The sequence below is a fragment of the Lytechinus pictus genome, chromosome 19 (assembly GCF_037042905.1).
Source record: "Lytechinus pictus isolate F3 Inbred chromosome 19, Lp3.0, whole genome shotgun sequence".
NCBI lineage: Eukaryota > Metazoa > Echinodermata > Echinoidea > Temnopleuroida > Toxopneustidae > Lytechinus > Lytechinus pictus.
Window position 1 is genome coordinate 12,801,744 of NC_087263.1, and position 24,175 is coordinate 12,825,918.

At 34.1% G+C, this 24,175-nt stretch overlaps 1 protein-coding gene across 1 annotated transcript; it reads left to right on the forward strand.

Annotated features, from left to right (window-relative positions):
* The first annotated feature begins 79 nt into the window (after window positions 1–79).
* Window positions 80–24,175, forward strand: LOC129283231 (uncharacterized). The gene is made up of 5 exons (XM_064113925.1): window positions 80–282; window positions 2,592–2,638; window positions 7,440–7,568; window positions 14,420–14,579; window positions 21,391–24,175. The coding sequence occupies exons 1-5, from the start codon at window positions 225–227 to the stop codon at window positions 21,558–21,560; spliced, it is 564 nt and encodes a 187-aa protein (XP_063969995.1). The 5' UTR covers window positions 80–224; the 3' UTR covers window positions 21,561–24,175.

Consider the following 24,175-nt stretch of genomic DNA (forward strand, 5'->3'; position numbering starts at 1 on the left):
TATCCCCCAATCAAACGTAGTTTCATTCGAAAATAAAAGAAAACATGAATAAGATGGATCTTAGAACCCTTTTTTACTCGGATTCTGTCAATTGAATTTGAAATTTTAGTAGGTAAGGATGTGAGAATTACAAATGGTTTCGTTGATCTACTAATGTAAAGGGAATATTTTAAACCTTACTAGTGATTCATCGATGTTAGTGCAGGATTGTCATTGTCGACAGCATGAATTTGTGGCTGGCCCTACAGATCGTTATACTTTTCTTCATAACTGAGTCAAAAGGTATGTAACTATTACACATTTAGTTGCCCTGTATTGTTCTTATTCTTCTATTTTAACGATGGCCTAGAAATTTCGAACCCGTACAAAAAGTTTCAATCAATTATCAGCAAAGCTTAAATGATATATTTTGATCTGCGAATGAACGAGTGAAAATTATTGATGACATTTCTTTCAAAGTTTATCCTGCCTGTATAACCATTAAAAAAATATCCTGATATATGTGCATCAATTGCTGAAATATGATTCTTTTGTACTTTTAATCTTGATTTAAAAAAAAATTCTTTATAGCCTTTATAATAACAAACGAAAGATATTTCGAGATGTCACGTCGCGCACAAAATGAGAACTGCCCCACCTTGCAAGAAAGTATATAGTGTATACATTGATATTCATGATCCAAAACGCGATTATCCATGGCCCTATGAAGTGGAATGCTGGGTATTCTATACAACACAGGCAGCACTGGTGGGGTGAAATATTGAAATTTTTACCCAAATCACTTTTATTTTGGAGCAATTTCCCTTTCTTACTTGTAATTTATTTTCCAAACCAGCGCAGCATCTCCATAATCGTTCCCCGGCAGCTGCGATAAACCATTTATTTTTCAGGGTTAAGGGTTATATTCATATTTTTAAAGAAAATTTCAAGTGAATGAACATTATTTTATTAATCATGAATGAAACAAAAACACAAAAAAAGATACTTGAAAAAGAAGAACCTGCGCAATATGAGAAGAAAAAAATATCGAGGAACAATATACTATATGTAAGGTGTTACGTGATATAGGAAAGTCTTAGATCTACCAACCAAGAAATTCACATCCTACTTAAAATGCTATCCTGAACCAAATAAATATATGTATCTATATTATTTAGTTTTTTCCCATCCTAAATGTTGTAAAGGGAGTGAATTGAAACAGGAAACATGTCTTTCGTAAAAAGAATCTCTCAATAAAACAGTAATTCGGGATTGCATACGTTTTATTAACAAGGTAATTTTTGTCCGAGAAATAGGCGTATATTATTTTGTTGATTGATTTTAGACAAAGCTGCATGCCACCCCCCCTCTTTAAGAAACTTAATCCCTTTTTTAAAGGAAAGAATGCATTTAAGTTATTGTGCATATGTGTTTTACCACTGTCGTATTTTAAGAGATTCTGGGTAGCTATACATACATCATTTAAAGTAGATACGAAACCCAAATGGAAATTGAGTAATAGTTCCTAAGGTTTGAAGCTACAACAACCCGAAAAACCCCGTAAAACGTTCCCCATATAGCAAATGGAAAATAAAATGTAAAAGGGTCAAGCATTTTCGTGATTCATTATTCATGTATAAGGGGTTAATGTTGTTTAAATGTAATAAATCTTTGGTCTGTCATGTTCATAACCTTTGATAAAAAGAATAAAAAAAAAACACCTTACAATTCCGTGTGTTACAATGTTTGTTACTATTGCACCGTAATGTGGGGCAATAGTAATGCTTGAACTCTTGTTTTGAAATGATAATGGCTTCTAGATTAAGTGTTTGACTTAACCCAAACTTATTCGTATGCCAAGCCGAGATGTGAAAAATCGTTTTAATTAATGTTTAGGAATTAAGATTTAATAAAGTTGATAAGTGAAATTCTGAAAATTGTGTTACAATTGTCCCCGGTCTCCCCGCCTTTCTAAAGCGTACAGCTGAGTATAGGGTGAAAAGATGGACACACACACTCAAAGTCTTTAGTGTGGCGTTTGGATAGCGCGCATTTGAACTCCTTTTTCATGTCGTGTAAACGTGGCGAAGAATAATTGCTCAGTTTTGGAAATGCAATATCTATTTAATCTGAATAAGATTTGATTAGGGCACTCTTGCAAAGTCTACTCCAAGTGTTGTAATTACTCACGAAAAAAAAGTTTTGATTGTGATCTTATTAAACAAACGTGCATGTCCCTTTTGATTAGTCTAACAGAGGTGCATAATTCTCTAAGAAAAGACAGGGTTTTAGTGCATTAATATGATTATCAAAAATTAAAGCTAAGAAGAAAAATATAATTATTGCCGGTACTATTTATCTCTTCACAAAATACAAATTGTTCTCTTTGCTTGCTATCAGGGGATTATTCTATTCATTCATCTGCAATGCATATACACATGATTTAGTTTACAATGGAAGACGTATTTCATAAAGTACTTTTGATTGCAAGATACAGTATCATTGATAATGATTCTTAAAATCTCGTAACGTACTCATTACCTGTAAGGCATGAACAACAAAATAAGTTGATTTTTTCATCGTTGTTTATGAATTTTGTTTTGATATTTCAGCAAGGAATCATCGAAAGAAATACTGGAAATATGCGTTATCAAGTCAGGTAAGTTTAAGCGTACATGCTTTTGTACTCTTTCCCCATGAATTCATTATCGGGCATTATATCATATAAATATAAGTGTCCGTGTGGGAGTTTGTTTTCCAGTGTGGTCCAGTGGTCAGAGCATTGGACTCATCATCGCAAGGTTGTGAGTTCGAATCCCCTCTCTGCCATTGTCTTCACTTTAAAAAAAAGGCCCAAGAGTAATATCTTTCGTCTATATGGTCAGCCACTATGACTGATTAACATAGACGTAAAATGTTTCATAGGTAATTGGTTATATACCAGCTTGGCGTTAACCAGCAAAATGCTGTCCACGCCGAGTTCCTACGGGAGTTGCCATAAACAGAAACAGAATCTATATGACATACAATATCAGTGCCTGACCGAACATATTGCTATTATATTCCAGTTATACCCACATATTCACATATGCACACATGTACACCCACACGCGCACACAGCCTCAAAGTCCCACACTAACACAAACACAGTCATACGCACGCATTTTCAAATATATGCTCCTAAATCACCCCTTTCATCTCTTTATCTCTCTAAATCTAATTTATTTAAACCATACTTTATTTATGCCTCTTCAAAAATAAAGAAATATATCACAATACAGCATCCAATCTATAAATATATGAATATCAAATTATACAAGGATTTTTGCCATACACTGAGAAAAATAAAACGGAACTTGACAAAGTTACCTTTACAATCAAACACTAAAAATAAATCAATTCAAAACTACATTTTTTCTGCTTATTTCCATAAAGACATTCATTAATTGTAATTATCAAAATAATAACATGATAAAAAAGAGGAAGATTAATAAAAATCACATCAAATCTAACACTTTTCCCCATTTTCTCTGCATTCCCCACGATACCGCTGCCACACCCCTAAAATAACATTCATACACACCACTTAAAGTAAGCACCCGATATAAACTCCTCAAAAAAAGTTTAGAAATCTGATTTTGATCGATAATCCCTCTTCGGTTTTAGTAAATATTAATGTATTATGGATATTAATGAATAGATCATTTAATTTTCTTTAAAATGATACCCTACATGATATGATTATGGTTCACATGGAGGTGCAGTGCCTTTAAATGTGGGGCAAGGTCAAAATTCAAAAGTTGCACAATGACACAATATTGAAGTCACTGTTCTCTTTTTCCGTGGTGATCAGTGAGTTTCTCAGCGGTTTCTTTTGTTTTCATGCACCTTAACAGCAACATTAACATGGAATCAAACACACCTCTGCACAAGCAAACACATAACAAACAAACAAACAAACATGCATGGGTATTTCAAACCATGTTATCTCACAGAACCATCACTACATAAACCACAACAAAAACATTAAAAATGAAGAAGCAGGGGCTTGATTTGAATGGATTTTCATCTCTATTGACACAGACAAAAGAATCATGTTCTTTATTGACCCTTCATGACTATTTCTGCTCGTTTTGCAGCTTTTCAATTCAGACCTCATCCAACACTTTTAAATCCTGCTCTTTTCGTAATGGCATGACCATAACAAGCATGGTATCATTTTAAAGAGAATTAAATGATCTTTTGAATTATATTGTGTAAAATTGGGAGTTGGGAGTAATTGATGGCCAAACTCAGATTTCCAATTTTTTGTGAGGGGTTTACATACATTTGCACAAAAATGCACATTCAATTCAATTCAGTTCAATTTATTTATTCAACCATCATCATTCATCAGGTATAAACAATTACATAAATACATACAAATATAACAATAGAATGATGGTTTGGTGACCCCGGAGAAAGCAGAGCTTATAAAAAGGGGCCACCGAGTTAAAATGGACACTGAAAAAATACAATAAATAATGATAATTACACTAAGTACACCGATGCAACAGCCAAAAAAAGGGGGGGGGGGAGGGGGGACTTTGAAAGAGATGAAACAAATGATTGACTGAAGGTTTTTTAAACACAGGTTGATAATTTTCTAATAAGTCTCTTGAACCTAGAAAGAGTTGAACTGGATTTTATATCAGAGCGAAGGTTATTCCATAACTTAGGAAAACAAGTTTTAAAGGAATAAAAAAAAATCATAACATACACAGACCAACACTCGAACACATATTTGGAAACACACATGTCTAATAATTGGAATGAAAAACTAAAGGTAAAGATAAAGACACTACAAGGCTTGGCATGTTTTACTACAAATTATTTTTAGACAAAATATGTCTTTTTGTGGTAATAATTTTCTGTTTGAAATAATTGACCGTATACTTGGTGTATATGAATATCTAAAAAAACGAATATTATTTTTAAACAAATGCAAAATGGCATATTATCATTTAACAATTCTTTATCTACGTTGAACATTCATTGCTCCGTTGAAAACTAATACATTTATGCTAAAAATAACAAAGTCGAAGCAGATGGAAGAACATAATTTCGCTGTAGATTGATTTTATAACTACTGATAGAAATATTGTGTATATAATATTTTGCTACGGTCGCAATGTATTATGAAATAAATGATATTTCACATGTTTGATGAAGAAAAAAAAATCGTTAAGTTTAGTTTTTTGGTCAGATGCATATGTATAACAAAGTATCAGCTTTAATCTGCAGCGAATCACAAAGTTATGAAACTATAAAGGCAAAGTTTCAATATGATGATTTACTACTTAAATGATTAAGTTAAAGGAAGGTATTTTTTCCCAAATTGCATATGTCAAATTATTTTGTATTTCTTGTACATAACTTTTAAATCTTTCCGTAATGATCATGGGCTGAGGGGGTCATATTTGAGAGACATATGTCCGTATTCCGAACTCGGGTTTAAATCTAACTCTGGTCTAAAGTTGTGGTTTAACTACGGATAGCCATCTGTTACACAAATCATTTAGAGTGTCTTTAAGAGGTTCGATTTATCAGCTCATTTGTTACTCGGATCATTCAAAACTATCTGGATATAATAACCATGATACCTGAATTAGTTACAGTCGACATTATAGCCTTATAAAATAACACCTCCAATGAACATAAGAACCATATAATGTTACAAAATTTTGAAATAATCGGAAATGAATAATTTTAGTACAGGGTTAGAGCATGGTCGAAGTTAAAGGTCAAGTCCACCCCCCAAAAAAAGAAAGAAAGATGATTTGAATAAATAGAGAAAAATCCAACTAGCAAAACGCTAAAAATTTCATCAAAATCGGTGTAAAATAGGGAAAGTTATGACATTTTAAAGTTTCGCCTATTTTTCACAAAACAGTTATATGCACATCTCAGTGACATGCAGATGAGACAATCGATGATGTCCATCACTCACTATTTCATTTGTTTTTTTATTGTTTGAATTATACAATATTTCATTTTGTACAGATTTGACAATAAGGATCAACTTGACTGAACCATATAGTATTAATACAATGCTAATTCCATATGTTCAGGGAGGAATTAATCTTTTTTTCACTTGACAATGAGGAGGAAATTAGAATAATTCATATTTCATATAATGAAATACAAAAGAAATAGTGAGTGGATGAGGTCATCAGTCTCATCATTTGCATACCGACCAGGATATTAAGCGAACCTCTAAAATGTCATAACTTTCTGACTTTACATCCGATTTTGATGAAGTTTTCAGTGTTATGCTTGCTGGATTTGTCTCTTTTTCATTCAAATGAACTTATGATTGGGATGGACTTGTCCTTTAAGCTCGAATTTGAATACTGCCTATATGCTCTGATAAACGCCACTTATTCATCACAAGATTATTATTTCTAATATTCATATGATGGATACATACAAACATCATCAGTTAATTCAGTAAGTCGAGAAATTGCCTAGAAGAGGAGAATATGAAATTGTGACCAGGCATGAGAAAGCCCATGAACAGTCTCCAGACATGATATCTTTTTTAAATATCCCTATTCCAAGATAAGGTTCTTTGCTTTAAAAATTAGATAACTCACCACTATTGAATAACCATACCCTTCATCATAAAAAAAAATAATGTTCACTCCCGAAGAAATTTACGTTTTGCAGTAAGAGGGGTTAAAGTTGACGAGTCTTAGCACAATTACCCTCAACCCATTGTGAAAAAATAGTAAAAATTACGATCACGATTAATCAAAATTTTCCTGAAACAGAAGGGGAATCAATTTAGTCATATCCTGTTTTTTTTATAACAAGTTCACACCTAGTTACCAATAATGCATACAGCATTTCCATTTATTATAAAGCAGGATAAAAGAGCATTGTAGAATAAATGCCTTGCTCACGGGCATAGCTGCCGCGGCGGGGGATCGAACCCGGACTTTTTCATGTATAGCCAGGCGCCTTAGTCCACTCGGCCACGGCACCTCCACTAGTCATATCCTGTTCATGATAACAATATTGATACAATAGCTAATTCATTTTTCAATTTATTAGCGTTCAAAGTAGGAGGAAGACTTTTTAGGGAGAACAAATTGCAACATAATAAAAAAAGTCATCGGTCGAATTAAAGATGTCGGAACAGCCCTTTCGATTCCTTTTCATACTTCGAGTTTTCACTGTGTATAGAAAAGAGTATACCCTTTTCAGAAATAATAAAAACTGAAGTTGACCATTCAAAACGAAAACAACTCTTAATATTATCTTACTGGAAATGTAACGATGCGACTTTTTGGGTTTTTTGACATGACTGGTCACAATGGCTCTTATTCTGAAATCTAATGCTATATATTATATATATATATGTTTGATACAAATAAATGAACACATCTTTTTGTCATTAATGGTACTTGTATTGACAGGGTGACATGAACCCGAATACGTATGACTTCCGGCAACCATATTTTCTACAAGGAGGGAAATTATTAGACCAGGATGCTTCCGCCGGCGACATCGTAAACCACGGAGCTAACCAATTCAAAAGGACCTATGTAAGTATTGCTCCTATCACGAAAACATCATTTTCAAACGAAATTAGGTGATCCCTGGGGGTGTTTTACAAAGTGATAAATGTGACATGAGATTCATGCTTTAGGGTTGCACGGGCCTAATCACAACTGGCAGGCAAAAGATATTCATTCGAGCCAACCCATTGCTCAATTTTTTAATTTGATATTGCTGATTGACAAAAATGAATGAATATGACTGACAATCTAACACTGATTCTAGGGAGGGTACCTACTAAACTTTCTTTTTCCAAATTGGAAATATATATCACCACTGTGGAACTATATTTTTACTGGCGGAAGAACTAGGGCCATTTTACTCTCTCAAGTGATGAATTTGATCCCGTCAGGTGTAGTCTTCATAAATGCTGATTTATTTTTAAAATGAGCCGGTCGAGGTACCCTTTTCTGGTCAGATATGGAATGTCAGACATTTATCCTATCCACTGGTAGTAAACATTCAACCCTCGAATTTTCTCCTTATTTTTTATGAATTTTTTTTAAGTGCCACTTTAACACACGAGTATATGGGAAATGAATTAGGGCTGTGAGCACTTAGACGCCAACGGGGTCATGCTATTAATACACTTTATCCGATTGATGAATAGGCGGCAGTGCGGTGATGCGTTGTGTACCGCACGCAACTAAAATCGAAGTACAACTTTTAAGTCATAATACAGGTGTACTTAAATCTTTGTGAAACACCCGTGGGTTAGTAGAGTCCCAGGTTCTCGCGATACGGGCAAGGGAAAAAACTGAAGGAATTCAGGGAGAACACGGAATCCACAGATTTTCACGGAAAAGGCAAGTTTTTAGCCGCTCCGCAAATAAGAATAGGAATATGGGATCACGCAAAATACAGTGAAAATCACGAAAATCAAAAGAAATCCCGACACCACAAAACCGTGCATAGGTTGCCCATCAAACCCGCCTGCGTTGTTCAGCATGTGTTTGCTATGCTTTGTATGCATGGAAACCTAATGTCTCTATAGGCTGCATGCTCTAAAGATAAATAATGATAATAGTTATACTTGCTTCACATACGTCTTTATCAGAAGTCTCAAAGGGCTCAACAATTAATGAAGCGTTATTACCTTGGCTTTATCCGAGCCACTGTAACACGCTCACCGTTTCAAGGAATAAATTCTCGACAATATCTCACCTCCGTTGAGGGCAGCAGATTGTGGATTATTTTCTTCCCGAAGGAAAATATGCCATGGCTTGGATTCGAACCCACGACTCGTTTTCTGTTACAAACTCCGAAGATTAACCAACTGGGACTAAACGCTCCATATACATGTATAATAATGATTTTAAGCCACACCGACTAAAACAGGAAAACACGATTCTGTGTGTAAATCTGCCATATTTATCATGATGAAGGTGATGATGATGATGACCATGATGATGATACTATCATCACCACCTTCATCATCAACATCGGTGCAACCATAAAGATAATTCATTTGTCATTCTTATCCTTATTACGAGCGTGGGCTTATCGTGAGCTTTTGTTATACTTTGGCCAGAAACCGATTATATCTGGACACAAAAGTGTATTTGGCAAAGGCTTTCAATTCTTGCTCTATTGATTCATCAGATGACAGCCGCCTGGCATCCTTAAACCTAAGTGGTGTGCGTGGGATTTCAATGAGTTATTACCTTATTGGTCTTTCTTTATATTTTAAAAGAGAACATAGGGGTCATACCTAATGGCCAAAACTCGGGATTTGCTTCGCTTTTGATACAAATCTCTGTATCTGTAGGATTCTGAGGGTCAAACAATAGAGAGGTCATGAGTCAGTGGGCGGACGAGTCGTTGTTAGATATGAAATGATAAGCGGCATAAGGAGCTAAAACGTAACGTTTGTTGACAAGATGATAATAGAAGGTGCAGAGAGAATGGAAAAATGCCCCCCCCCAAAAAAAAAAAAAAAAAAATAATAATAAAATTAATTAATAAAAATTTAAAAATAAAGGCTGACCAGAGTAAAAATTAAGTTATTGAATTTCACCGGCGGATCCAGGATTTTCCAAAAGGGGGGGGGGGCACATTTTCCCGACGAAAAATTCACAAGCAAAAAAGAAGAAAAAAAAAAGAAAAAAGTTTTCAACAAAAATAAGGACATTTCGACCACGAAAAAATCTAGACAAGCGCAAAAAAGGTCTTCACTTTCAAAGGGGGGGGGGGGGACACTTCGGTTTTAACGTCATTTTTACATTACATTTTTTTACGGCACGGGCCGGCTTTGCCTCCCCCCCTGGATCCACCAGTGATCGAATTGTACGCTTCGCTTACCTTTTTAGAAGAAAACACTTGCGGGATTTTCTTTGTAGGCCTAAAAATAATACTCTCCTTTGTCTGGCACTATGTTTCTCACACAAAATAGGTTTCGACAATGTGTTTTAACAAATAATTTGTTCATTTCTTTTTGTTTGAGAAATAGAATTCAATAACTAAGTATGCTCTTTCGTTAAAGGGAAAGTTCAACCCAATAAAAGGGTGATTTAAATAGAAACAGGAAATTCAAACAGCATATTATAAATGCTGACGACTTGATCAAAATCGGGTGTATGGTATTAAAAATAATGTAAAATTTACAATTTTGCACACCGCGATGATGAGAGAGTTGAAGAGTTGAAGTGATTTGATGGAGGATATTAAAGAAAACAACGCAGTGATCGTGGTGTTATGCGAATGAGAGATTTGAAGATGTCAGACATTCAGTGTTTCATTTGTAGTTTATTGTATAAATAATATTTATTCAGATTTGACGATAAGGAAGTTAATTATTGAAGCGTAATTTCAACAGGAGCAACTATTCTTGATCAGGTAAAACTGTTTTACATTACAATGAGGAAAACGGAAAACATTTCATTTGATAAGAAACAAATAAAAAACTGTGTAAGACGTTTTAAATGAGTTTTCTGTGCTGAACATAATTACTAAGCCAAATACTGAAAATTTCATCTAAACTGATAACCGATATCGACGTTATTGAATTTTAAAGTTAAACAATATTTGTGAAACAGTTGTGTTATCTCAAGAAATTTCATTTTTGTTTCCCCTGCATTACAGAGCGAAACTATAGGCGCCACATTTCCGACGGCGGCGGCGGCGGCGTCGTCAACATTGAAATCTTAACCAAGTATTAAGTTTTTGAAATGTCATCATAACTTAGGAAGTATGTAGACCCATTTCATAAGAATTAAACAAAAACGGTAATAAAGTATTACTGAAACTCCTGCCTGAGTTTCAGGTCACATGACCAAGGTCGAAGGTCATTTAGGGTCAACGAACTTAGACCATGTTGGGAGTTTCAACATGTAAATCTTAACCAACTTTAAGTTTTTGAAATGTCAACATAACTTTGAAATGAACTAGTTCATGAAACTTAGACATAAGGGTAATAGTATACAAATAATGCACGTAAGCGCGTGCATGCAGGGCCAAATAATTAACGATGTGCGAGAAGAGCCAAAGGATATACTGCACCGAGGTCCGCAGGACCGAGTGCGGTATATCCATTTGGCGAGTCGAGCACAGAGTTCATTATTTAGGTCCTCTATGCACAAGAATGCGTGCATTGTTTGTTTTATACAACCCCCCATGTTACTGAGTTGCCCCAAATGCTATATTTTATCTAAATTCTAGATGATTCCAGACCTCGCACTATCCTGCACTCTGACGTCAGATTGCAGGATAGTGCGTTTTGGATGCAATAGTGCAATTCGCTGAATATCATGTGATCCGATTTGGACCAATCAGATTACAGAACATTCTTGGGATTTGTATAATTTATCATTGAACATCCTGCGTAAGTTTCAGGTCACATGATCAAGGTCAAAGCTGATTTACGGTCCACGAACGTTGGCAATGTTGGGGGAATTTGTTGAATTGCCATAAAAACTACCGGGTACCCATTTAATTCCTGGGTGAAGAATGGAAAGATGTACATTAACGTCTTGCCAAAGGACGCTAGGCCATGGTGGGATGCGAACACACCACCCTTTAATTACAAGGCGAGAGTCAGAACCGCTACACGAACATACCACACCCTTGTTTCAATCGGATATAATGATAAACTTTTGGGAATCAACTTTTGAATCAGGTTGTAACCTAAACATGCAGATGACAAGTTAACGCCACAACTTCATTGCAAGTTTTCGCATTTGCAGCGGGGCCGGATTCTACAACATAGTAAATCGATTGAAAATGCCTGCCAAGTAGCAAAGAACAGCTTAGAGGCCTTTGTCGGAAATTGGTGAACCGGAAGAGCAGATCTGCTTAAGATTCGGAGCTGACGAAAAATCGCAAATATTTCGCTTGTCCAGAGTCCAGGACGAAGCTGTTTCATCGATTTTCGATAAAGACTGCTTTGTCATGAATGGTTATTGACAATAGATTTTCAACGCTCCAGAAAGTGACTGCGTAGAGGTTGCCAAAATCCATTGATGTCGCGTCGCAACATTTACAAAACATGGTATCCGAGTTTTATTCAGTAGGCTTATTAATATGCCTATCACACCTCACCACGTTACCAGGTGGGTGTTTCATAAAGCTGTTCGTAAGTTAAGAGCGACTTTAAGAACGACTGGTGACCCTTTCTTACGTGCTTAACCATCGCCAATAAATATACCATTTACCACAAGAAAGGATCACCAGTCGTTCTTAACTTACGAACAGCTTTATGAAACACCCACCAGACATGGTGGCTAAGTGGTGATTGATTGATTAATTGGATTTCAAGTTCATCATAAGAACGGTATCAACGGGGTGTCATGGGCGCGTTCCCTGACCGAGTCAAAGCAACGACTTTTAGAAATGGGGCCTTCTGCCTTCTAGCAAGGCACCGGGCTTATTATGAAAAGGGGATAGTCCCTGCTAAATGACATCACCGTTTCCCAAAAAGTGGAAATTTGTGAGCTATATCCTTGAAATAAACTATTATTACGTAACAGAACGATAAATATCATGGACTCCCCCCCAAAAAAAAGGGGGGGGGCAACAAAATAAAGCCTTTTAACTTACATCCAGTGAGTGACGTCATCGACTCTGATCTGCATATCACTGAGTCGTGCTCATATCTGTTTTGTGAAAAATAAGCAAATCTTTAAAATTTATAAACTTTTATATCTAAGTCAAATCTGAATTTTCGGTGTTGTGATTGTTTCGTTTTTGTACTGATCCAGATAAGCTTTGGGGGTTTGGACTAGATCCGTTTGAACTTCTGCTCTGCCTTTCTTTTGGCGATAGTGACGGGATAGCTAGAGTGCTCTTAACAACGTCAAATGGCATCCTACCAGAAATACTGTGTGTGACTATCCTCCGTCAGTTGGAACAAGTTGGCAATGAATATTCGGCTCTCAAAGCCTCTTCACTTCTAAAATATACGCATATGAGGACAGATGTGGTTGTCTTTTTATAATCTTGAATTGTACATTTATATAATATCTTTTTACTTTTCCCATGCGTCATTGTACCTCCAGACGTCATGACACAATGTATATGACATAGGCAGTATACACACAATTTGATTATTGTTTTCCTTGAACACCCTAGGCTACTTTTATTTATTTGAAAACTAAACTAATACTTCATCTCTCGTTCTCTCCTTCTCTGAATATTAAAATTTGCTTCTTTTAGTTTGTACTTATAGCAATATCGATTTTTGCTCCAATGCAACGTATTAACCCCGCCGCGCAACTTACGATTTGCCTGTGACTCGACTTTGAAATAAAACCCTATATACAACAATTTTTGTGAATATCAAATCATGGAACAACAAGAGTAGAACTCTCTAACTCGATAAAAAAAGCCTTATGTTTTTTCCATTAATCTCTACAAAGGTAATAACTAATTCAGTTCAGAGTTGTATTGACGTGCCCATCTGAAGATTAGCTGCCATTTTAGCCCATAGGACCTATGACCATTACTGTGAACCAGAAAGCTTGCAGTATTTCAAATTTGTTTAAAAACTATCCTGAACCTTGAATGAGATAATTCTTTATGCAATGTTACCATCATAAAGAAAAAATGTTCAGCCTCCTGTTTCTTCCCAAATCGTACGCCAGTCGTGAAGTGGCGTCAGGCCTTAAGGATAAAAACGGCGCAACCAATATTTTAATTTTATTAGTCTATTATATTTAAAAATGATTTCCCTTTACATCAACTTCAAATCATCACTTAATGGGCTACCGCACACCGCCGCGGCGAGCGGGTATAGATGGATGTTCATGGTGCGGCGGTTTGCTTATGAATTCGGATGAAGTCAGGGCCTTGCAGACTTTGTCATATTCGTTTTCAGTTGGCTACAGCAAGGCGCATATTGCCATATCAAGCAAGCACGATTCAAACGAAAATTTGCAACGTTGTGACCCCCACCCCTGAAAGAAAATTGGACGAACAACTACAATATAGGGCTCTGATTGCGTCCAACTGTAGAGGTATTGTGGCTCAGCAGTAGAGAAGTCTTCAATTTTGAACCAGAAGATCCGGGGTTCGTTTCCCACGTCGACACTCGCGTCCTTTGCCATGGCATTTATCTTCATTTGGCACTCTCCACCTAGGTGTAGATGGAGAGTAGGTACCCGGAAGGAAAGAATCCCTTAAATGCTCGAGCACGTGAGCAGGGAATGTTACATATTATTATTCATTATTATCCAACTCCGTTAGCGTTCATTATGAACCACCACCAAAACGCGATTGTATGATCCCCCCTAAAGCGGAGTCCTCGGTTTCTTTCTCAAAAGTGCATGCCCAATTTTTATTTTAAAAATGTAAATATAATGCTCTCCTATTTTATCTCTTCTCACCCCCCCCCCAAAAAAAAAAGGATGCACAAGTACACGCAGCCTGTGAGGACGTTATCACTTGGACTAAACCTCTGGTAGGTCGCAATCAGTCGGATTATATCCGCATTTTGAAGGAGAATACGACGATCATGAGCCGAACTTGTGTCGACAGTACAGCGCCTTGCAACGGTTATACTCCTTGTAAGTATATACATAAATAGATAAATAAATAAATGATGATGATAATAATGATGATGATAATGATAATAATAATAATAATAATGATAATATATCACGAATAAAATACTATTACTACTACTTCTATCACTAATTACTACTACTACTACTACTACTACTACTACTACTACTACTACTACTACTACTACTTCTACTACTATAATAATTATAAAAATAAAGTAATCAAGAGTGCCAAATATTCATAATCTCCATATGTGTTCAAAATGTATAGGCCCTAAATTCAAAAGAATTTGTGGGGGCGTCGTGATCTCGTCTTTCTATCTAAGGGACGTGGGTTCGAATCCTAGCCATGGCACGTATTCCTTCAGCACGAGATTAACCCATATTGTGCTACACTCAACCAAGGTGAAGTGAATGGGTACCCGAGAGGAAAATATTCCTCGAATACTCGAGCACCCGTTCGAATTAGCCATGCCAAAGCCGGGGTAATAACATTTATAATGTTAAGCAGGGCCTGCTGGGAGAACAGTTTTCGGAACTGAAGTGGTTACCCGGGTAAAGGATAACAATATTATTATTAAGAATTATCGAGTAATATTTGATTGATCTTTTTCATCGGGAGGATTGTTTTTAATTTGTAAAGACATAATATGACAACTGCAATCCTCGACAGAAACTTTCATATCTAACAAAGATATCAGTGACAAATGTATTCTTGTAATATCGAGATATCGATATTTCGCAATGAGATATCGGAAAGAAAATTATAACACATTCATACGTTATGAAAATGATGCGTGGGCGCGTCGTGGTCTAGTGGTTCTGACTCTGGCCTTTCAAACAGAGGGTCGTGGGCAGTAGCGTACCGTGAACCGCAGGAGACAAAGCATTGGGGGGGGGGGGCACTGCATTGTCTGTGAACAATGCTTTGCCCCCCCCAACGCTTTGTCTCCTCCGAGTCACGGTACGCTACTGGTCGTGGGTTCGAATCCTAGCCATGTTTTCTTTCAGCAAAAAATTATCTACACTGTGCTGCACTCGACCCAGGTGAGGTGAATGAGTACCCGGCAAGATTAATTCCTTAAATGCACGAGTGCTGAATAACAAGATTTATGAATAACTGGTCATTGCAACATCTAACATGTTATGTTGATTGAAAAGATATACTGCAAAAACTCCGGTGTTGATTTAACACCAGCCCGGGATCTATATATGTCCACACCAGAATAGAATTGAAACAACACCAGTTTGGAATACTAATTGGTGTTGTATAAACACCTATCTGGTGTTAGACCAAAACGAAACTGGTGTGGACATATATAGACTTCTCCGGCCTGGTGTTAAATCAACACCACATGTTTTGCAGTGTAGGTTTTGAGTCGATTTTTAAATACATTGATTGTAGGAGAATTCTGAATGTGGACGGGGAGATTATTGGCTTACTATCCTCGCACTAAAATAGAGCATACATGTATTTGACATTAGATATTATTTTTTACTTTTCGAGGGAGTGTGTGGCGACCAAGCAAAAAAATTTCGAATTTGAAAAGAAACACCTTTAATTTTAGAGCACTTGACGACATGAATTCTCAATAGGATTGTATTATGATTTGATTGTATTATGTAATAATATATATTATGTATATAAGACCTACATGCATGTGTACATTTTTGGGAGGGCATTTTTTTTTAGGGGGCGGGGGTGGTTGCTGTGGAACCACGCCCCATACTGCTATAGATTCTGAAATCTGTAAATAACATCCCATTAGCACGTACAGAACTTTCCAAGCAGTGCATGTGACAACAGAGCTTGACCAGTTAAAATGTACCATCGAACCCTGAATATCCGGCACGAATTATGTCATTCATATAAGCACTTGGCGAACTTTTTAATTATCCTCCAACATCCAAGCCCCATTACGTGCAAGGCTTCTTGTCCTCCAAGTACCCATTGCCTTTTACCGTCAAGAGCCGACAATCCCACAATTGACTTTATCCTGTGACTCGGAATTTTGAGAGAGTTCATTAGTGCATATATAAAGCAGATCGTCAATGTCTTTACGATTTTAGGATCTACGATTCTGATGAATAGATTGAAGGAACAAAAGGAAAACGCAGAAAAATAGTAATATTGAGTTGCGGTAGTGTTTAGCATCACAACAAATCCTAAGAAAATCAAACAATTTACGAAGTGCCTTACGTTCACAGAAAGAAAATATGAGCATAGGTTTACTTAACATGTATTTTGTAGAATATTATGAGGCGCCGATTGTACCAATATTATATAGAACAATTATTTATTAAATAATCATTATTTATTAAATAATAACTATTATTTATATATAATTTACATTTTATTTGTAAATAAATACTATTATATAAAACAACATTTCTTATTATTTATATATAATTCCAAGTAATACTTCATTATTTGTAAATGATAATAGTTCGACATTCCATTATTTATAAATAATGATTATTTGTTTTTCATTATTTATAAATAATGATTATTTGTTTTTCATTATTTACAAATAATATTTATTTGTTTTTCATTATTTATGAATAATGATTATTTGTTTTTCATTATTTGTAAATAATGATTATTTGTTTTTCATTTTATATCAATAATGATTATTTGTTTTTCATTATTTATAAATAATGATTATTTGTTTTTTATTATTTATAAATAATGATTTTCGTTTTTCATTATTTTTAAATAATGACACTACATACTTCATTATTTATAAATAATTGCAATTCGTTTTTCCATTATTTATAAATAAGTTTTCTATTATTTATAAATAATAATTATTTATTAACAATGCCAGTGCACATTTCTTTCTTTATAAATAATTTGTTGAGTTTTCCATTATTTATAAATAATGATTATTTGTTAAATAATGAAAACGTCTACTTCATTATTTATAAATAATTTTTTCGAGTGCACCATTATTCTCATTATTTATAAATAATCATTATTTAATGTTCGAGTTTTCCATTATTTATAAATAAAGATTATTTGTTAAATAATGACTTATTTTTATTTATTTATTTTTTTATTTATTTATTTACCACTTGTGGGATGGAACACCCTATCAGCAAGTGCTGTTTTTCGTAGGGGTCCATACACACAACAATAAAAAATGTACAATATACAATCAACCATGGTAATGACAAAAGCACAAGCACAAAATCATATGACATAAATCATAAGAACATACAATAATGGCGAAAGAAACAAAATACAATATGATAATAAAAGCAAAATATATATAAAAGCAAAATGGGACTAAAAGAAAAAAAAAGTGTAAACCAATAGAAAAATAACTTAAAGAAAACCTAAACTCAAGCAGGGGCAAAGGGATTAAAATGAGGAGGGAAAATGATGCAGGCGTTGCTAACAACAATAATCAGGATGAGGGGGGATGAGCATGTTTTTAAGATGTGTTTTAAAGGAATATAAAGTGATACAAGGGGGAATTTTCTTTTCAATAGAGTTCCATATTTGGGCACCTCGGTAGACGAAGCATCTTTTACCATAATTCGTCTTTGGATGTATTAACCTTAATTGGGTTTTTCCAGATCTGGTATTATAGGGTGTGTTACGAATGGAAAATGTATTGCAAATATAATCAGGAGCAAGTTTGTAGACGGCACGATACATAGAAATTCATTATTTATAAATAATGAAAATTCATCGTGTTTCATTATTTATAAATAACAATTTTGTTTCAATATCCCATTATTTATAAATAATCATTATTTATAAACAATTTTTACAGTTTGCCATTATATAAAAATAATCATTATTTATATACAAATAACCATTATTTATAAATAATGGAAAACTCGCTATAACATGCAAATATGGGACCGCCCATGATATGAATATTCATGATACGATTTCCTTTTTCGTGATTTTTCTTCACAAATTTTTGTCCATTTCCTCTTCATAATGACATTTCTTGAAGCAATTTTCTAGGGATATGGTCTGATTGTAATATTCTTCATTTTCTATATAACTTCGTCTTCGTAGAAATATCAAAAAGTGTAATTTTATACGATTTTTCCTACAGTTCACATCCCCATAGGCGCGCGTGTAATTCACCTTTTCCATCGTAGGGACAACCGGTGAATCGACGGAGTGCTCTTCATCGAAATACTACGTTGGTTGGTCCCCGGAAGTGGCGGGCGGAATTTAGCCCGAATCCTCGATGGAAGTGGATCAAGTGCATATGAGCTGAGAGAGTGAAATATCAGTGTACGTGCATCAGTCCCTTCTACTTTTTATAAATATTTCTTGTTGCTCTTTTTGTTAAGTTAATTTTTCCTGGTGTAGAGATAAGTTTCAGTTCTAATAATGCACTTCAAATACATTTTGGAGTGTCTTTTTGTGGCGTTTGGGGCGATTCCACCCTGGCCCCAAAATGCTCACAATGACAATACGGGGGCATGATGACCCCTAAATTTTTAAAAACTTAGTTTTCTATAGAAAATTATCACAAAATTCACCAAAAGTGTGCACGAAATTTGCCTTCGTATTTCACTTTTAAAACTAAAAAAAGTGCCCAAATGACAAGCTTGGTCGCTTCGCTGTGTCGCTTTCAACTTGAGAACGTTTACGCGTCTGCCCTCCCCCCCCTCCTCCGAAAGAAATTCTTTATACGGCCATGCTCTAAAGAGCCTGGCACATTGATTTATGTATACTTTCATTTTCATTATTTTTATCTCAATATCATCATGGCCTAACGCAAATTTTTTTCCGGGGGGGGGGGGGGGGGAGCATGACGCGCGTAAACTTTCTAAAAAAAAATATTGAAAGCGAGAAAGCCATGCGACCAAGCACAAGTATTTCGATGAAGAGCACTCCGTCGATTCACCGGTTGTCCCTACGATGGAAAAGGTGAAATACACGCACGCCTATGGGGATTGTGAACTGTAGGAAAAATCGTATAAAATTACACTTTTTGATATTTCTACGAAGACGAAGTTTTATAGAAAATGAAGAATATTACAGTCAGACCATATCCCTAGAAAATTGCTTCAAGAAATGTCATTATGAAGAGGAAATGGACAAAAAATTTGTGAAGAAAAATCACGAAAAAGGAAATCGTATCATGAATATTCATATCATGGGCGGTCCCACATTTGCATGTTATAGCGAGTTTTCCATTATTTATAAATAATGATTATTTGTATATAATGGCAAACTGTAAAAATTGTTTATAAATAATGATTATTTATAAAATATGGGATATTGAAACTAAATTGTTATTTATAAATAATGAAACACGATGAATTTTCATTATTTATAAATAATGAGGTAGATAATTCATTATTTAACAAATAATCTTTATTTATAAATAATGGAAAACTCGAACATTAAATAATGATTATTTATAAATAATGAGAATGATGGTGCACTCGAAAAAAATATTTATAAATAATGAAGTAGACGTTTTCATTATTTAACAAATAATCATTATTTATAAATAATGGAAAACTCAACAAATTACTTATAAATAAAGAAATGTGCACTGGCATTGTTAATAAATAATTATTATTTATAAATAATAGAAAAATTATTTATAAATAATGGAAAAACGAATTGCAATTGTTAATAAATAATGAAGTATGGAGTGTCATTATTTGTAAATAATGAAAAACGAAAATTAATCATTATTTATAAATAATAAAAATCAAATAATCATTATTTATAAATAATGAAAACAAATAATCATTATTTATATATAATGAAAAAAAAAATCATTATTTATATATAATGAAAAACAAATAATCATTATTTACAAATAATGAAAAACAAATAATCATTATTTGTAAATAATGAAAACAAATAATCATTATTTATAAATAATGAAAAAACAAATAATCATTATTTATAAATAATGAAAAACAAATAATCATTATTTATAAATAATGGAATGTCGAACTATTATCATTTACAAATAATGAAGCATAACTTGGAATTATATATAAATAATTAGAAATTTTATTTTTTATAATAGTAGTTATTTACAAATAAAATGTAAATTATATATAAATAATAGTTATTATTTAATAAATAATGATTATATAACAAATAATTGTTCTATATAATATTGGTACAATCGGCGTCTCATAGAATATAAGTCTATTATTCATCATGTTTATAATAATTTGTTAAACTATTCATTCCAGAGAGCTATCATAAAACACGACAGACTTTGCTTTACTTAGTGATTTTTATGATTTTCACATATTGAAAACAGAATGAAGAAAATGTGTATATGTGTACTGAAATGTAAAATATGATCATATTAGAAAGTTAGTAATACCTATTTATTTCATGAATTGTAAATAGGTAAGACATTCTGAAAAAAAAGTGAAAACTATTACTTATACCATCATTTAACTAAACAACTGTCTCTCAAAATTTTTACTCCCATTATAATCGCAACATGGTTTAATTCCTTTCCGTTCTCTATTGTTTAGTAAATGAGATTACTTAAGTTTCGATTTCTTAAGTTACAGTCTGTTAATTTTATTTTCATTGGTGCGCGGTGCATGCAGTGGGTTGCTGGCTGCTGTTCCAGTATGTAATAGATCTCGTATGCGAGCTGTGTTTGTGTGCTACATCTAATTCTTCTGAATGTCACGTGACTCACATTCATCCAATCAGGTGTCAAGGATGTACGTGTTGTATAGGATGTAATAAACCACATATGATAAAACATTTCATTACACAATATTAACAACTTTATATCAGTATTATTAATCAAATTGATAATATTTATTCGTATTCTTTGAAATACAGGTAGACCACTTAGGCCTATGTATCCATGGGAACGGAGGGTGGAATCACGCTGTCAGCAATTGTATGGATATGTACTAGTCCCGGTCGTAAAGTCAGCCACCAGAAACGGCATCCAGTACGATTACGACTACATAAAGTATAACATGGCATGTAGTTGCGCCATACTATAGGATATTGTTAACACCTTGTTCCCACTGTCACAATTCGCGTTACCAATGTAATATGGGTGTTAATCGTGGAATAACCGTAGAAATCGTATCAGATCGTATGTCAGATCAGTCGTGGCAATCGTATTGATCGTATAAATTTTTTGAAAGGTTCAAGTTTTTCAAGATCTGCTACGACAAGCCAATAGTGGCGTTCGTTACGGATCGCATGGCAATGAGAACGGGGTATTACATGTGACTTTGCCTGAGCATGTCAAGATATACATTTGGTCTTTAAAATGGTCTGTTAAATGCAATATATATACATATATATATCTATATGTGTATGGGTGTGTGTGTGTGTGTATATTTCAACGTTTGAGAAACTTTTTTCGGATGCATAATAGCTCCAGTGTAGCACTTTTTTCCTTCTGCATGTACATATTGTGGTATATCAAACACTCTAAAAAACGAATAGCTAATTAAAAAGCGTGTATAGTGACTGCACTTCGGAGTGCTGATTTGTCTAGCTCAAATTTGAACGCGGAAAATCAACACAATGAAGTGCAGTCACTATACACGGTCTTTAAAAGCTAAACTAGCTCTTCGTAGCTCTTCGTTTTTTAGAGTGTGTATTTTGATTATCTGAAGGTTTGAACGTAAAAATATACACAAGTTATAAAACGCAGTAAACACAAAATAATATTTGCAAAATAAAAGGCAATATAATTTCGGTGGCAGTTCAATTATGCTAATTATATTTGCCTCTTTACATCCTCTCTTTCAAAAATGTAGTGATCGTTATATCAATTATTTTCTTTTATTCTTAAAGGGGAATCCAGCCTTGGTCATAAATGTTGTGTTCGAAAGAAGGAAAATAAATAAAACAGAATGGTAAGAGTTAGTAAGAAATCGGACAAGCAATAAGAAAGTTGTGGCTGCTTTGAAATTGAATGAGATCTCTGAGACTATGCAAATTTCAAATTGGCAACTGGGTAAGTACATTGTGGTAAGAAGTAAGGATAACTTTATCATAATCCATGTACTTAGTTGTCAAGGATTTGTGGTTTTATCCTATTAAAAAGTAATCATTCCCCTGGGGCAGTAATATAACACAGGTAGTATATTGCTTTATGTCATCATGAAAGAAAAATATAATTTATAGTAAATCTTTTTAAAAAGATGACATTTTAGCCATTTTATGCATTGGAGTACATGAAAGAGTAGTCATTGCCATACATCACTATGACATCACATATGCGGCCAATTTGAAGTCTCCATTGGTATAGTGATTACCAATTAAAGATTATAACTTTCTAATTGTTTGTCCAATATTGTTCAAACTTTCATTTATCAACTTGTCTGTATTTTCTTTTTCCTCTAGTTTTTATTTGGGTAGGATTCCCCTTTAAAAATAGAGTGATTTTTTTTTTACTCATAGAAATCGCAAGGAAAAACTTTTATTGTTCTTAATGAAAGTTCTCGAATTCCTATAAACATGTAGTAATTGAATGTTAGAAGACCTGAAATTTAAGCCCTATACAATACATAAAAAAGATATTATATGTATTATGTACATGTAATTTAGATAGATTAAATGTACATTCTACCCATTTTGTCGATCAGATTAATGGCATGATGTACGATGGTATATACTTAAAAATTAGTGAACCCCACTAGAAAAAGGAATATATTTATAATAAAATTGTTCAAGTTCTACCAAGTTTTAGGTATTTAATTGCGAAGTCAATTGGTTAAATATTACTTTCAATAGAGTTTGTTTCTCTGGCCTCGTCGATCATTGTAGGGCCAATGTCACCATTCCACACCAGCATGGAGGCGTGTATTTGTGGTGGGGTTTACTACCTTTTGGGCACAACTGGTACATGATTGAAAATGCAGAGGGTTACTTTGTTTTTCGTGTACCGCTTAATGGTAATCATCCATCCTTTTCATTATAATTTTTGAGATGAAAGAGACAAAAAAAAAGAGCGGGTTTCCCATTTAGAGATGCATGTAATTATAACTTCATTCAGATGAAATGACGTCAGTGGCCCTAATAGCCACTCTTGAGGCTCGTAGATAAGAGACAGAATCAAATATTCTACTTCTAAAATAATGAAACTTGCATGGATCCCGCGGAATTTGTATTTTGTAGCTTATAAGGTTTCGAGTAGGGTATATTTTATCATTTTTATAATTATTTAGTTCCAGTAAAATTAGGTTTCGAGTAGGGTATATTTTATAATTTTTCATAATTATTTAGTTCCAGTAAGATCATTAAGTATGCTTTATGAACTTGATAAAGTTTTTTCAACTCTAAAGACCTCTTGCGTTTAGATTTTTGTCCATACTTAAGAGATACAATTGCCGATATTGCTCTTCATATAATTGATAAATTTTGTTTCTCATTTCGGTGTCGGAAATGGTGACATTTTAATGGTCCTCTGTGTGTCTGGCTAGAGCTCTTGATGCTATCACTTAAGTATTCAATGTATTGATAAATAAAAAAAAGGATAGCAAGGAAATTAATATCGTTAGCAAAGTGAATGGGACAAAGTATTACCTATGGCGGGATCATGATGTACGTCACTTTCAAGAGCGAATGTAAAAGGTGGAGGTGATCTTAAATGTGCCTG

Bases quoted from the DNA above. Each gene is read 5' to 3' on its own strand.
- LOC129283231 (XM_064113925.1), top strand. From the start codon at position 225: ATGAATTTGTGGCTGGCCCTACAGATCGTTATACTTTTCTTCATAACT. The intron at 2,639-7,439 runs GTAAGTTTAAGC...TTGTATTGACAG, and splicing joins AATATGCGTTATCAAGTCAG to GGTGACATGAACCCGAATAC. The intron at 7,569-14,419 runs GTAAGTATTGCT...CAAAAAAAAAAG, and splicing joins ACCAATTCAAAAGGACCTAT to GATGCACAAGTACACGCAGC.